Raw genomic sequence first — 13,544 nt, forward strand, 5'->3', positions numbered from 1 at the left:
GATGACAAATGGGGTTTTCTGGGTAGAGACATGAGGTTTTGTGATGGACTAACTCAGTGGCCATTGTTTCATGCAGTGAATGGTAGTCTTTGTGTATCAGAGAGAGAGGCTGGGCAAGAGTGCACTGTGAGGACCTGTCTGCGGGGAGGAAATCAGCAAGGGAAATGGAGGTTGCTTGCAGCTCTAGTGAGGACCTCTCATCAGGACTGATTCGCTGTCTCCCCGTCCAAATCCCGCCGTGGCCCCGCGCAGGCCCGTGCACTTCCTCTCAAGCACGCCTTTCCCGTTCTTGCCTCATTGCCTCTGCACAAAGGATGTCTCGAGCCCACAAGGGCCTCACCACGTAAGAAAGTGTCACTAACACACTTTGACTGGCTGCTGTGCTAGGCACATGCGCCCGTTCACATGCAGTCCTCCCAAGTCCAGCAGCCTGCCGAACAGCTCATCGATACATGTGTCTGGGATTATCTGTCTTTTCCCACGACTAAAGCAATGGGGTTGGGGGGGCCACCCCACCTCCATAGAAATGGGTGTTTGGGGAGAGCAGTATTGAAGCAAATTTCCAAGAGGAATTTAGTTATTATCACAGAAACAAATCATTCATGGTATCATCCACCTAGTTTTTTCCCATCGCATTAAGTTCCTGATATTCTAAATGTATTTTGATTTCACGGCTCTTTGTCTCTTCCACTAGGATGCAGGCTTTACAAAGACAGAGAGCTTTCTGAGCAGACAAGTGAATGTTTACATGTACCTGTGAGGTGCAGTCAATGAACTAGATAAGGAAATAAAGCTATTTTGATGCCTTGTTATTTTAGTCATTTTCGAGATGTGTCTGCTCCGCAAGAGGGATAGGAGGAGTTGCTTCTTTTCCCACTGCTGAGCCCCATCCAAAGGCATCTCTGTTGTCAACTCCCCCCTCGGGCTCCTGATGGGTCTTCTCTCTCCCTGTTCTGCACACATTCATCTATTCTCCAGACAACAGACAAAAATATTTTTAAACTATCGCAGACTTTTAAATCTCTGCTGAACAGGCTTCTTTGGTTTTCCACGTACGTTCCAAACAAAACCTGAGCTCCTATGGGTCTGGCTCCTCCTGCCGGTCCAGAATCACATGGCCGTGCTTCCCTCCGTGCCCTCTGTGCAGCTGTGGTCATGGCCCACTCACAGTCCCGCTGGTCCACACTTGCTGAAGAAGTGAACCTCCCTGACATTCCCTGACTTAACGCCCTTGACTGATTACAAGCAGCATCAGATCACCGCAGTGGTCGTGTGTTTCCTTTCAGTGGAAATCGTATTGTCAGGGACTATAATCTGCTGTCCTTGGCAGTAACTAGAATTGTTAAACCCCACACCTGAAGTTCTTGTTTAAAGAACTGGGGTGCCTGGGTGGCGCAGTCGTTAAGCGTCTGCCTTTGGCTCAGGGCGTGATCCCAGCGTTCTGGGATGAAGCCCCACGTCACGCTCTNCCGCTGGGAGCCTGCTTCTTCCTCTCCCACTCCCCCTGCTTGTGTTCCCTCTCTCGCTGGCTGTCTCTCTCTGTCAAATAAATAAATAAAATCTTTAAAAAAAAAAATCCTGTTGGGAAACCTGGGGGGCTCAACTTGTTAAGCATCTGCCTTTGGCTCAGGTGATGATCTCAGGGTCCTGGGATTGAGTCCTGCATCAGGAATCCCTGCTCAGCGGGGAGTCTGCTTCTCGCTCTGCCTGCCCCTCCCCCACTGCTTGTGCTCTCTGTCATATAAGTAAACAAATTTTTAATTCATTCATTCACTCATTCATTAAAATAAAATAAAAAACAAATCCTGTTGGGGCGCCTGTGTGGCTCAGTCAGTTGCAGTGTTCGGCTCTCGATTTCGGCTCAGGTCATGATCTCAGGGTTGTGAGATCGAGCCCCTTGTCTGCTGAGAGATTCTCTCTCCGCCTCCCTCTGACCCTCCCCCTGCTCGCTTGTGCGTGCTCGCTCGCTCTCTCTCTCAAATAAATAAATAAATAAATAAATATCTTTAAAAAACAAATCCTATTGCTCCACTCTCTAGTCTCCAGTCAAGAGAAAATTTTTTAATAAATGAGGAACCTGTGTGTTCCACTTACGAGTTGAAAAGAGAGAGAATTCATACCACGTTCCAGGCCCTCTCAAAAGCCACAACCAGGTACGCACCCTACTTTCTCTTTTACCATTTGTTCCAAAACCTGAAAAGCTTGCCTTCGCACAGAAATTCATTGTGCGTGTTCAAACATAGTGTTTAATCGTGGTTAGAGGAGGGAGACTTGACTTCATGGATCTGGAAATGAGATTTTATTTCTTCATCATGTCTGTATCGACACTGTGGTGAGGAAGGACGGAAGAATCTGCTTTCCTGCTCTAGACCACTACTGTCCTTCGTTTTCAGTCTTGCGTGCTCTGTATTCAGGTGGTTCAGCCCTGGGGTGGCCTCTGGATAATCCAAGCAGACCTGTGGGAAATGGATCATCAGACCAACTGGAGATCAGGAAACTGCCAGGATCCTGGCTCTGATTCTCCCCTGTGCAAGTCTGGGGACCGGCTCAGTCCCACTGGAGTCACCTCTACAGTCACCCCAGGGCACCTTCCCTGTGCAGGTTTCTAGAGCAGAGAATCCCATCAAGGGAGGCACAGAGATGGAAGGATCATCAGAACTCAGGGATGCTCTGGAAAAACACCAATTCTAAAACTACTGCTTTGATTTTGTTTTTTCTTAAGTCATGATGACTGATTGATTTTTGAAATAAAAGGTGTGGGGTTTTTACATTTATTAAAAAGAACGTAGGGTTTTTTGCTTCCCAATTTTTTTTTAAAGGATAATCTACCTTCATCCAATCATATCATGGCTCTTGTGTTTTTTTTGTTTGTTTGGTTTTGGTTTTTTTAGATTTTATTTATTTATTTGACAGAGAGACAGCCAGCGAGAGAGGGAACACAAGCAGGGGGAGTGGGAGAGGAAGAAGCAGGCTCCCAGCGGAGGAGCCTGATGTGGGGCTCGATCCCATAACGCCGGGATCACGCCCTGAGCCGAAGGCAGACGCTTAAGGACTGCGCCACCCAGGCGCCCCTGGTTCCCAGTTTTTATTATAATGTTAAAATGTGTGGTGTGTAACCTTGTCTGCTGTCTCCATCTTCCATAGATACAAGTCGCGTAGGGCAGATGCCTGAGTGTGTAATTCCTGCCCCATTGCATAATAGCCCTTAGATCATTACAGTAGTTGAGTTGTCATTGTTGCTGTTACTAAAGTTTTACCGTTTATCGGCCACTTGCTATTTGCCTGGCATTGTCTGAACAGTTCAGTTGCATTATCTTATTGGATCTGCACAACTGTCCCACAGGACAGATACTGTCATCACCCCACTTTACAGAAAGATACACTGAGGCTTCTGCCCAAAGCCACAGAAACATAGGTTTTTAAAGATGAGAAACGTTTAAATGGTGATTAAAGACAAGGTGTCGTGATTATTATCAACTCATAAAGCAACTACTTCATCCTCTCAGGAGTCACTGTTTGGGAGTTGATGACCTTTGGGTCCAAGCCTTATGACGGTATCCCCGCAAGTGAGATCTCAACCATCCTGGAGAAAGGAGAGCGCCTCCCACAGCCGCCCATATGCACCATCGATGTCTACATGATCATGGTCAAGTGTGAGTGACTGCTGTGGCCATCCACGTGGGCTTACCCGGACGTTGGCACTCAGAGTGCCTGGCCGTGCCTAGAAAGGTGTTGCTGTCCTTAGCCAAAAGTTTGAGACCTTTGATTCCCTGAAGAAACGTTGTCACATTCTTTACAGCCGGCCCCGGGGTCCGGAAATGTCTGTAAATACCCTCTCCCAGCATTCTTCAGGAAGCACTTGCTTGACCCATTGAGCACTGTGACCTGGCATGTGCCCATGTTTGCAAGCAAATAAATAAAATCAAATTCCTCCATAAACCATTACACCAAAATATTCTATTTTCTGAGTTGCTTAATGAAAACGGCACTGCGCATTTCAGTGCCTGTTACCAGAGAGACTGAATGTTTTTAAATGCCTAACAATGAGTAAGCACATGAGGCTGATAGAATCAACATTTCTGCCTTGCCTTAAGCCTTTCAAATAATAGATCTAGTGAGGTCTTTTGCAGCGTAGCAAGTAAACATTTTAATCTAAATAAGAGTGTGTAACTTGGTCGGTGCATAACCCACCAGAAGGTCAAGTTCAGCAGGCTCTGAAGAGAACATTCCACGTGTGATGAGCACTTACCCAAGAAGGTAGCACAGGGAATATGAAGGGGCCAAGTTGATGTAAATACGAATCCCTTTCTGAACGTTAGATCACGGAGTTAACCTACTTTAACATCCCTGCTTTGGACGGAGGAAGCTGGATCCAGAGAGGTTCCATGATTCGTCTAAGGTCACATAGCAGTCTGCCCTAAAATAGCTTGACATCCTGCCGATAAAAAATAGATGTGAACCCTCAAGAGAGACAAGGATTTCCAGCTGACCACTGTCCCTCCAGCGTGTTTCATGCAGACTGAGATCATTGTGTAATCAGATGTGCTGGCGAGGTGAACAAGTGTGCTAGGGAAGGCACTGAACACCCCCTCACTTGCGTGCTTGGTGACTGAGGGTGTAAGACAATGAAAGCATCAGGGTGTGGAGTTCCCAAACCCCGAGACTCTTAAAGAAAGTCCCTAACTTTCCCTAAATTGAATCTAGTTTCCAGCTTGCAAGACTGCTAAGCGAGTGTAGATGAAAATGGATGCCCGTGAGGACGTGGCCAGAGAGCCTGGACGGCCGGGGCTCCCTACAGTCTAGCAGTTCACAAAGAGTGATGCATCAAGGCTGCCGGGTCCCTTAAGGTGATAATGCAGAACTCCGGCCCTGGGAAGAGTAGGCATAGAAAATTAGACGGTTACTGTCATTCTGATTCAAGTATTTTATGTCATCATGGTCTTCCGACTGTGGTCAGCACTGGTGTGCCAAGACAAAAAGCCTATCACAAAGATTCGGTTTCGGCATCACTTGCTTGCCTAAAAGGATCTCACCATAAATGCTTTCTGGAAGCAATGCCGTCTTTATCATTTCTTTCAGGGTCTAATTGTGCTGTTTCCTCATTCCTTCTCTAGGCTGGATGATAGATGCGGACAGTCGCCCAAAATTCCGTGAATTGATCATTGAGTTCTCCAAAATGGCCCGTGACCCCCAGCGCTACCTTGTCATCCAGGTACCGGATCACCGTCTCTGAGCTTCCGCTGGGAGAGGTCCCTCTGCGGAGCGTCCAGTGTCACTGCTCTGTTGTGGGCCGGTTCAATTTCCCTGGGTCCCAGGTCCCGTCCTCACACCCTCAAGGCCTGAGAGCCAGCCTTGGTTAGGGCACAGGCCACACCGTGAACCGAGTGGAGGTCATTTGTGGTGCCAGCACCCCCCCAGCTCCATGTGCCACCCCCACCGGACTGCACTCTGACAAATTCAGTTCCATGTGTCACGTTCATATTCCAGTTCGCAGAGCCTCCATCTGCTCCGTCAGATGGAGAAGCAGGGCTTTGGTGGCAGCAAATCTGACTTCAAATCCCTGAGTCTCCGCTTACCACTTTAGGTCAACAAAACCAAACTCACAGGGCTGTTTAATGAAGTCAGTGAAATAACGTATGCAGAAAGAATTTGCATACAGCACCTGAAGATTTTGCTTAGCAATTCCGCTGTGTGTGTTGGGGGGTGGGGGGAAGCGGGCTTCCGTACACCTCCCAGGAGGAAATTCCCTGACACCCTCTGGGTGGCTCTCCCCAGATCTCCATGTCTTCACCAACATGGAAGCTCTATGAACCCAGTCCTTGTGGGGTTTTATGGAGTCTTCATTAAATAGGCATTATTGATTAAATTAATGGCCAAATGGTGATTCCCCCTCCAGCGCCTCCCACATTCCAGGACATCAGGGGTGTGACTGAAAGCTCCGATCCCCTCTTCGCTGGTTGGTTCCCCTGGCAACCATTCCCCTCCTTAGCTGTGGTCCTAAAGCCACTCATCAACATAACAAGGACACCTTTGCCACTCTCACCATTTCAGAGATTCCTAGGGTTTAAGAGGTCCGTGCCAGGAATAGGGACCAATGTCTCCCTGTAAACTCTAAGATGGCACACCTAACTGCATAGTACACACTCGATAGATACCGCTCCTGCACCCCTTTCTTCTTCCTCTTAAGCTGTTTCTGTTTCATTTAGGGGCTTTTAAACATCAAAGAATTTTTATGTTTTAACGTCAAGTGGGGGGAGGGAAGGAAGCAGCTACACTTCTGAGAACTGGGGTGATTTATTATAACCAAACTGCCGAGCAAAGAGGCATCTGCCAAGAAGTGGGACAGCCCCTGTCTGGTCCTTACCCCCTATCCGGGCCTTACCACCTGTCTGGGCCTTACCACCTGTCTCAAAATCTCTGCACCAGGGAGACGAGAGGATGCATTTGCCAAGCCCTACAGACTCCAACTTTTACCGCGCCCTGATGGACGAAGAGGACATGGAGGACGTCGTGGACGCCGACGAGTACCTCATCCCCCAACAGGGCTTCTTCCACAGTCCCTCCACATCCCGGACCCCCCTCCTGAGTTCCCTGGTACGGAATGTCGCTCCTTCTCAAGCTCTGTGTCTGCTGGTTTGAATGAATCGTTCAGAGAACATGAGACCCGTGTAGTAGAACTCACATAGAGACAAAGAAGTAGATGTTAACGAGATGGGCAAGCCAAAGTCAGAGTGACTCCATCCGGTGTATCAGTGAGCTGTTTGACGGCATTGCAATAACTGGATCATAATCTTTTTAGGTCTACTAGGGACCAGAATTAAGTCAGAACTAAACCTAGTTTTCTAAAGCTGGTGGGTCAAGGCAAAATTAAGTAACTTTAATTATATCCACTCCCCAAGATCCCACCTCCTGGGTTCAGTGGGCACGGGCGAGAATATGCAAGTGTGCCCTCAACAACGTCGATTCTTTTCCAGAGTGCCACCAGCAACAATTCCGCCGTGGCTTGCATTGACAGAAATGGGGTACGTATGAACACCAGTAAACCCGAATTAAATAACAGCTCTGTATCATGGCTCTATCGCACATAGAAAATGCCCATCTTACCCCAACCGGTCTTGATTCTCCTTCCTTTCTTCTCCGTATGGTCTCCCTGACCCCTGCCCTAAGGCCAGCAGTTAGCTGTCCCTTACCGCGATGCTGTTCAGAACGGGGTTTGCGGACCAACAACACCAGCATCACCTGGCAGATTGTTACAAATGCAAACGGCCAGGCCTCCGACCCAGACCCACTGAAGTAGGACAGCGAGGGGCAGAGCCCGGCCATCGGGCTTGAGCCAGCCTTCCAGGTGATGCTGATGCTTGGTAGGAAGGCTTGATCTAGACCCGTACAATACAGAAGCCACCGGCCTCGTGCGTCTCCTTCAGTTTGCACTGGTGACCATATTGAAAAGCACGGATGTTAGAACATTTCTGTCATTGCCGAAAGCCGTGCTGCACACTGACCAGGTCCTTGCCACTGGTCCTGAGGTCTGTGGGCCAGCAGCATGGGCACCACCCGGGGGCTTGTTGGAAATGCAGACGCTGAGGCGCTTTCTTGGACCGTACAGACTCTGCAATCTAACAAAATCTCAGGTGATCTGTATGCACTTTGAAGTCTGAGCAGCACTGACCGGAGTCACCTTGCCTTATGTCCTCCCCTCAGAGCTGTCCCCTCAAAGAAGACAGCCTCCTGCAACGGTACAGCTCGGACCCCACTGGCACCTTGACCGAGGACAACATAGATGACACCTTCCTCCCAGCACCTGGTGAGTGGCTTCCCCTGGACAAGGTCACTGTCCTTGGCCTCGCCGTCCCACAGGGCCAGCCTCCATCCCCTGGTGCCCGGGCTGCTTGCTTGCGTCAAGCCAGTCCAGAAGTGGAGAGTGGCGATTTGCAGACACGGTGTAGGGAGTAAGAGCAGAGAACTGCAGAACGACTGAGTGTGCATGCAGGTCTTTGTGTTGAACTCAAGTCATGTCTGGCCGGGAGGTGTGTTTTTAGCATCAGTTTGCAGATTTTCTAGAATTTGAAGCAAACATCAAAGATTGTGTGTGTGTGTGTGTGTGTGTGTGTGTGTGTGAATGTGTCAGCGCATGTGTGACCGTGTATGGATGAGTGTGTCTGTGTGCACACATGTGTGTGACAGATTCGATCCGGGCTCCATTCCCAGCATGTGAAACACGTATTTTCCTGATCTCAGCTTTATTGCCAGGTGCTTCATACCCATGTGCACACATGCATCTCAAGGCAGGCTGTCCTCCTGCGGACTTTAAATTGGCAGAGATAAATGTGCCCGTTGCTTTGAGAATTATAGAAAAGAACCCAGTGTATCTTGCAGCAACAGCAGGACACTCATCTTCCCAGCAGCCCTGCCCTCAGCGGCCTTGTGGAGGAGTATCGGCAGGGTCGGTGTCCAGTGGGGTCCCGCTTGGGCTGATGCTGGGCTGATTACGTCACCTGTGATTTCTTTCCTATTTCAGAATACATAAACCAGTCCGTTCCCAAAAGGCCTGCGGGTTCTGTCCAGAACCCCGTCTATCACAATCAGCCTCTAAATCCAGCTCCTGGCAGAGACCCTCACTACCAGAATCCCCACAGCAACGCAGTGGGCAACCCCGAGTATCTCAACACACACCCTACCTGCGTCAGCAGTGTGCTCGACGGCCCCGGCCTCTGGGCCCAGAAAGGCAACCACCAGATCAGCCTGGACAACCCGGACTACCAGCAGGACTTCTTTCCCAAGGAAGCCAAGTCAAACGGCATCTTTAAGGGCCCCGCCGCTGAAAATGCAGACTACCTGAGGGTAGCGCCCCCAAGCAGTGAGTTTATTGGAGCATGACCATGGAGCACAGCATGGGCCATGAGTCTCGGATGTGTCAGCCCCTGGGACCAAGCCACGGCAGCTGCCCACATTAACTCTTGGACCCATGGACTGGTTTGGCCGTATTTGCTCTGAGGGACCCATCTTTCACCCAGGAAGTGCCCCTACTTGGATGCACTGTGGGAAGTTGCTGGGACATTCCTTTGTCTTCAAACTGTGAGGCCTCCACGAAAAGGCACCCAGCAAGAATATTGTCTCTTCGGGCAGAAGTTCACCTTTCGATGAGGTATATTTGATATAAAAAAAAACCCGCGTACGGAGTTTTATTGCTTGGGGACCCTTGGGGTTTTTAATTGTCATTATTGATTTTATTTCTCGTGGGCTTTTCCAATGAGGAGGAAGCTTGCTTATAGCACTTGCTGCACTGAATGGATCCAGGCCCAACTGTGACCAAGAAGCAAGGGTCAGAGTCTTCCAGCTAACGTTCGATTCTACTGACTCTGCTCCAAGGTTCGTCCACCACAAGACAATTAAAAAACCTAGAAGTACTCTGTGTCCTACGCAGGACTGATGGGTACTGTAGCAGATCATAGCAGGTACAAGAGGATAAGCCACTTCCAGCCCTCCCTGAGCACAAAAGAAATGGAGGGGGTAGAATTCTTCAGACTTCTTTTTATATAAGTTTCTTCATGGTACTTACTCTCCAACGGTTGACCAGTGTTTTCTAGTTATAAGTATTGGACTTACTTGTTTATTTTCCATTCCACTGCTTTGAAACTCAGTATGCTTTCCCCGTCAGTAAGAGGAGACGGTACATCAGACAGTAACCTGGACCAGCTCGGGTTTGATCAGCACGCAGACCATTAGCCTTTAATCAAGATGGAACGGTGATGCAAGCGTTCGCACAAGAACGCGGCTCCCAGATTGGAGTCTCAGAGGAAATACATCAGGTCCTCTGGGGCTGGGGATCCGGCACATATTGGACAGCGCAGAAACGAGAAGTTGCGCCTGCAGCTCGTCTAAGCCTCCCACCCCGCCCCCCACTTATTTACGGGAGATAATTTTCTTTTTATTTTACTTTAAGAGTTTTTTACTCAAAGGGTACTTTTTTCCCCTCTCTGGTAAGCTGCCCCCCAAGCCCCTCCTTGCCCTTTGTGAATGAAAGGATCCAGGCCCTTGGGCCACCACGCAGGAACAGGAACCACAGCCCTAGGCCCTGAGGGCACATTTGACAGGGGGAAGTAAAGATAACACTATGCATGGGGGAATTACAGAGGTAAATAGGAAATCAGAGTTTGAAATCGATGATAATGCCCTAACAACGTCTACAGGTAGTTTTTTGAAAGAAAGCAAATTCCCTTTTAAGACAATTTTCCAATCATTGGAAGGTCCCGCTAATTTTAGGACCCCAAGTGTTTTTCCACCTTGTGCGCCCTTGCAGCCTGACCGGTTCATGGCAGTCCTTTGTACACAGGTGTTAAATACTCTTACCATATCCAGTCTTTCAAGGAGAAAACGTCTCAGACAGTATCTTCGGCCTACAGGGACGTGTTCAGCCACACACCCGTATGAGATTTTCCTTTTGCTGTTAAAGTATTGACTCGCAGATCAGGGCCCTCCAATTTTGTTACCAATATATTGACTTTGTCCCAATGGAAATATAAACTCTATTCAATTCAGTTCCACTGTGTTTTCAGATACTCTTAAGCCCCTATACCAGCCCAGCATAAACTCTAAAGATACAAAAATAAATAAAACATAATCCCCAATTCCAAGAAATTCACAATTTAGCAAAAGGAATTGACTGGACTCATAAATAGATGCCCTAAGAGAATACGACAGATGTGAGGTGAGACAGGTCGGCCAAGCACGGACAGCCCCGGGCAGGGAAGAGTGGGTCCCGCCTGGGGACCTGGAACGCTCACAGGGAGTGAGTGGTGGAGTTGGGCCAAAGCAGGACTGGGGTCTTAGCCACGAGGGAAATGGAAGTGTGTTCCCAGCACATGAAACCTCCACCGAGAAATCTTCTGTCGGAGGAACTGCTCCCAAGTGGGGGAAAGGCTGCGTCCGTGCGTCCTAACTAGCTGTCCCTTCCAGCCTGGGAACCGGCTTACAGCGTTCCCCCATGCCAGACGTGTGGTGTCCTCACTGGGGAGCTGAAAATAATTAGTGAAAAGATTAAACATTTCTAAGACTCTAAAATTTTATGCCATTGTCAGTAAGCCACTTTCGTTATTTATTCACCTCAGAACATAAATATTTTAGTCAGACGTTTATTTGGCCCTGGAAATGCACATTTTGTTACCAGTTATTCATCAAGAAGCAAATGATTGGTGAGGGAGAGCAACTGTATCTCAGTCCAACTGTAGCAGTTAAATCCTAGTATTTTTGTAATTTGCAATATTTTACTATAACATAATAAAACAGCAAAAACTATTCAAGCTTTTTCTCCTTCGTATTTCAGTTTCCTGCATAAAATCGAGTTGCTAAGTTCTCTGGATTTTTAAAACTGTTTCCCACAATGTCCTCACCATGGCTGTCCAGGGAGGTGCAGAGGGGGCTTGGAGATGCCTCAGAGCCCAAGTCAGGGACCCCCCATCACTGCAGGCAGATGAGGAGAGGGGCCCCCCAGACTGGCACCCATGTTTCCATCTCATGGCCCTGCTTGGCCAGAGTTCAAAGCTTACACTCCATCTCTTCCGTTCCTCCTTGTTGACGCCAGGTCCTAAGACCCTAAAGAGAGCCTGTTCCTTCCTCGCTCAGTTCCTGGATACTTTTCCCATGGCCCCACCTCAGATCCGGCCCTTGGAAACAGGTCAGGGGAAAGTAAGGGTTGGAAGCTAACGCTTACCGTGGCCGGCGTCCTGACGCACATCTCCTATAAACTCTAAGTTATAGAGTCCCTGCAGTCATACCCTACGAGTAACATTCCGTCACCTCATGAAGTAAAAAAGGTGAATCTTCCAAATTCTAGACGTGCCAAGTCCCAGTCGTCACTGGTTTTATTAAAACGAGCAGTGCTGTGGGGGCTTCATATTGTATCCCAGCTGATCACAAGTCTTAGATATTTGTTGGAAGTTCTTAATTTGGGGCTTTGGCCCACATGCCCCCTCCCCCAAACCGCAGACATCAATGGCCTGGTTCTCCAGCTTGGCCGCTGTCAGGGACCTCCTGGGGCCCCGACCTCAAAGATGCTGATTTAATTTGCCTCAGGTGCTGCCTGGGCCCGGGGGCTTTTCAGAGCTTCCGCAGTTATTCTGATGAGCACCAAAGTTTGGGGAACCACTGGTGGAAAGGAAAGGCCCACGGGGTTGGGGGGGGACCTGCCCCTCGGCTGATGGCATCCTGCACACCTGGGGCACTCACCAGGCCTCGGGTTACGCAAGCAGAGGTGAAGCTGTGAGGTTATGGCGACTCGAAGTTCTCACTGTCAACCAGCATCACCTCGTGTGCTTAAAAAGAAGGGGCGGGGTCTCCGCAGACCGGCACAGACTCCCGGGGCTCCACATGTGCTCGACCTGCGGGTCTCTGCAGCACAGTCCCCGTCCGGCAGGGTAGAGAGGTCTGGGTCAGGTACAGCTTCCCGGAGGAGGCGGGGGCGGACAGAGCAAGGGGCGGTCTTTAATGTTCCTGAGACTCGGCTACTGCTGACTATTCCAAAGCCTCTGATTCTTTGCCCGCAGCCGCTTATCCTGCAAGTGGCAAATACCCGAGCCTGAGCCTTGGTAGGGCCCTGAAAGTTTGCATTTCCTAACAAGTCAGAAAACTTGGTCTCTTCCTTAGTGAATGGGGTGCTCGCTCAAAGTGACAGCTGGCGAAATTGCCCTTAACGTCTACTCTGCATTTCTTTCTTTTGATAAGTGCACATTTTTATTACAACATAGTGATCTGTGGATATTTCCTTGCCTAGGCTGTAAAACGTTACTGAAAAGAAGTCCCTGCCTTTATTCCCAGCCACACCTGCCATATCAGGAGCACACATTCTTCTCACATATGAGAAGACACGTTCAGATAGGATTTGTAAGTGTTTATCTATTTTTGTTAACTTTTTTGAGGACTATTATCCTCTTGTATAGCACTGAACTTTGTAAAGTATGTTTTTAGGAAAACTCATTTTTCTACTAAAGGGTAGAAAGACAAATAGAGGTCATGATCCTGGAGTCCCGGGATCAAGCCCCGCATCGGGGTCCCTGCTTAGAGGGGAGTCTGCTTCTCCCTCTGCCTGTCCCCCTTCTCATGCTCTCTCTCTCTCTCTCTCTCTGTCTGTCTCTCATTCTCTCTCTCTCAAATAAATAAAATCTTTAAAAAAAAGAGAGTTTGTTTAAAAAAAAAGAAAGACAAATAGAATCAAAATTTGAATCCGAAATCTTTGTTTAAAGGGATTTAATCGAAGCAAGGGAAGTCTGTCTGTCTTATAAAGTCACAATCGCATTGCAGAGCTGAGCTAGGTCATCGTCCTCACAAAGTAGAGAATAGCACTTTTTATATTTGTGAACTACAAATGTGGCTCAGTCTGGCTCTGAAGCACATTGCGGCAAGTCTGCAGCGATGTGGGAGGAAAAGAATGAGTTACCGCTAACACAGATGGGTATGCGTGCTGCACTCAGCTGCAGGGTGATCCTGTGAAGAACAAAAGCAGTAATACGGCAGTTTGCTGGCTTGTACACACTAATCTGATACAAACT

The 13,544-nt window shown here is 48.7% G+C and overlaps 1 protein-coding gene across 1 annotated transcript in view; it reads left to right on the forward strand.

Moving 5' to 3' along the window:
• Nucleotides 1-11,295, forward strand: part of EGFR (epidermal growth factor receptor) — a 202,758-nt gene extending 191,463 nt beyond the window's left edge. Inside the window, exons 23-28 of the mRNA XM_040644520.1 lie at nucleotides 3,507-3,653; nucleotides 5,115-5,212; nucleotides 6,427-6,594; nucleotides 6,975-7,022; nucleotides 7,702-7,804; nucleotides 8,519-11,295. Coding sequence (XP_040500454.1) covers nucleotides 3,507-3,653; nucleotides 5,115-5,212; nucleotides 6,427-6,594; nucleotides 6,975-7,022; nucleotides 7,702-7,804; nucleotides 8,519-8,877 — 923 coding nt within the window. The 3' untranslated portion in view covers nucleotides 8,878-11,295. The remainder of the gene's footprint in view (nucleotides 1-3,506; nucleotides 3,654-5,114; nucleotides 5,213-6,426; nucleotides 6,595-6,974; nucleotides 7,023-7,701; nucleotides 7,805-8,518) is intronic.
• The last annotated feature ends 2,249 nt before the right edge of the window (nucleotides 11,296-13,544 follow it).

This window comes from Ursus maritimus, unplaced genomic scaffold (genome assembly GCF_017311325.1).
Source record: "Ursus maritimus isolate PB19 unplaced genomic scaffold, ASM1731132v1 scaffold_3, whole genome shotgun sequence".
Lineage (NCBI taxonomy): Eukaryota > Metazoa > Chordata > Mammalia > Carnivora > Ursidae > Ursus > Ursus maritimus.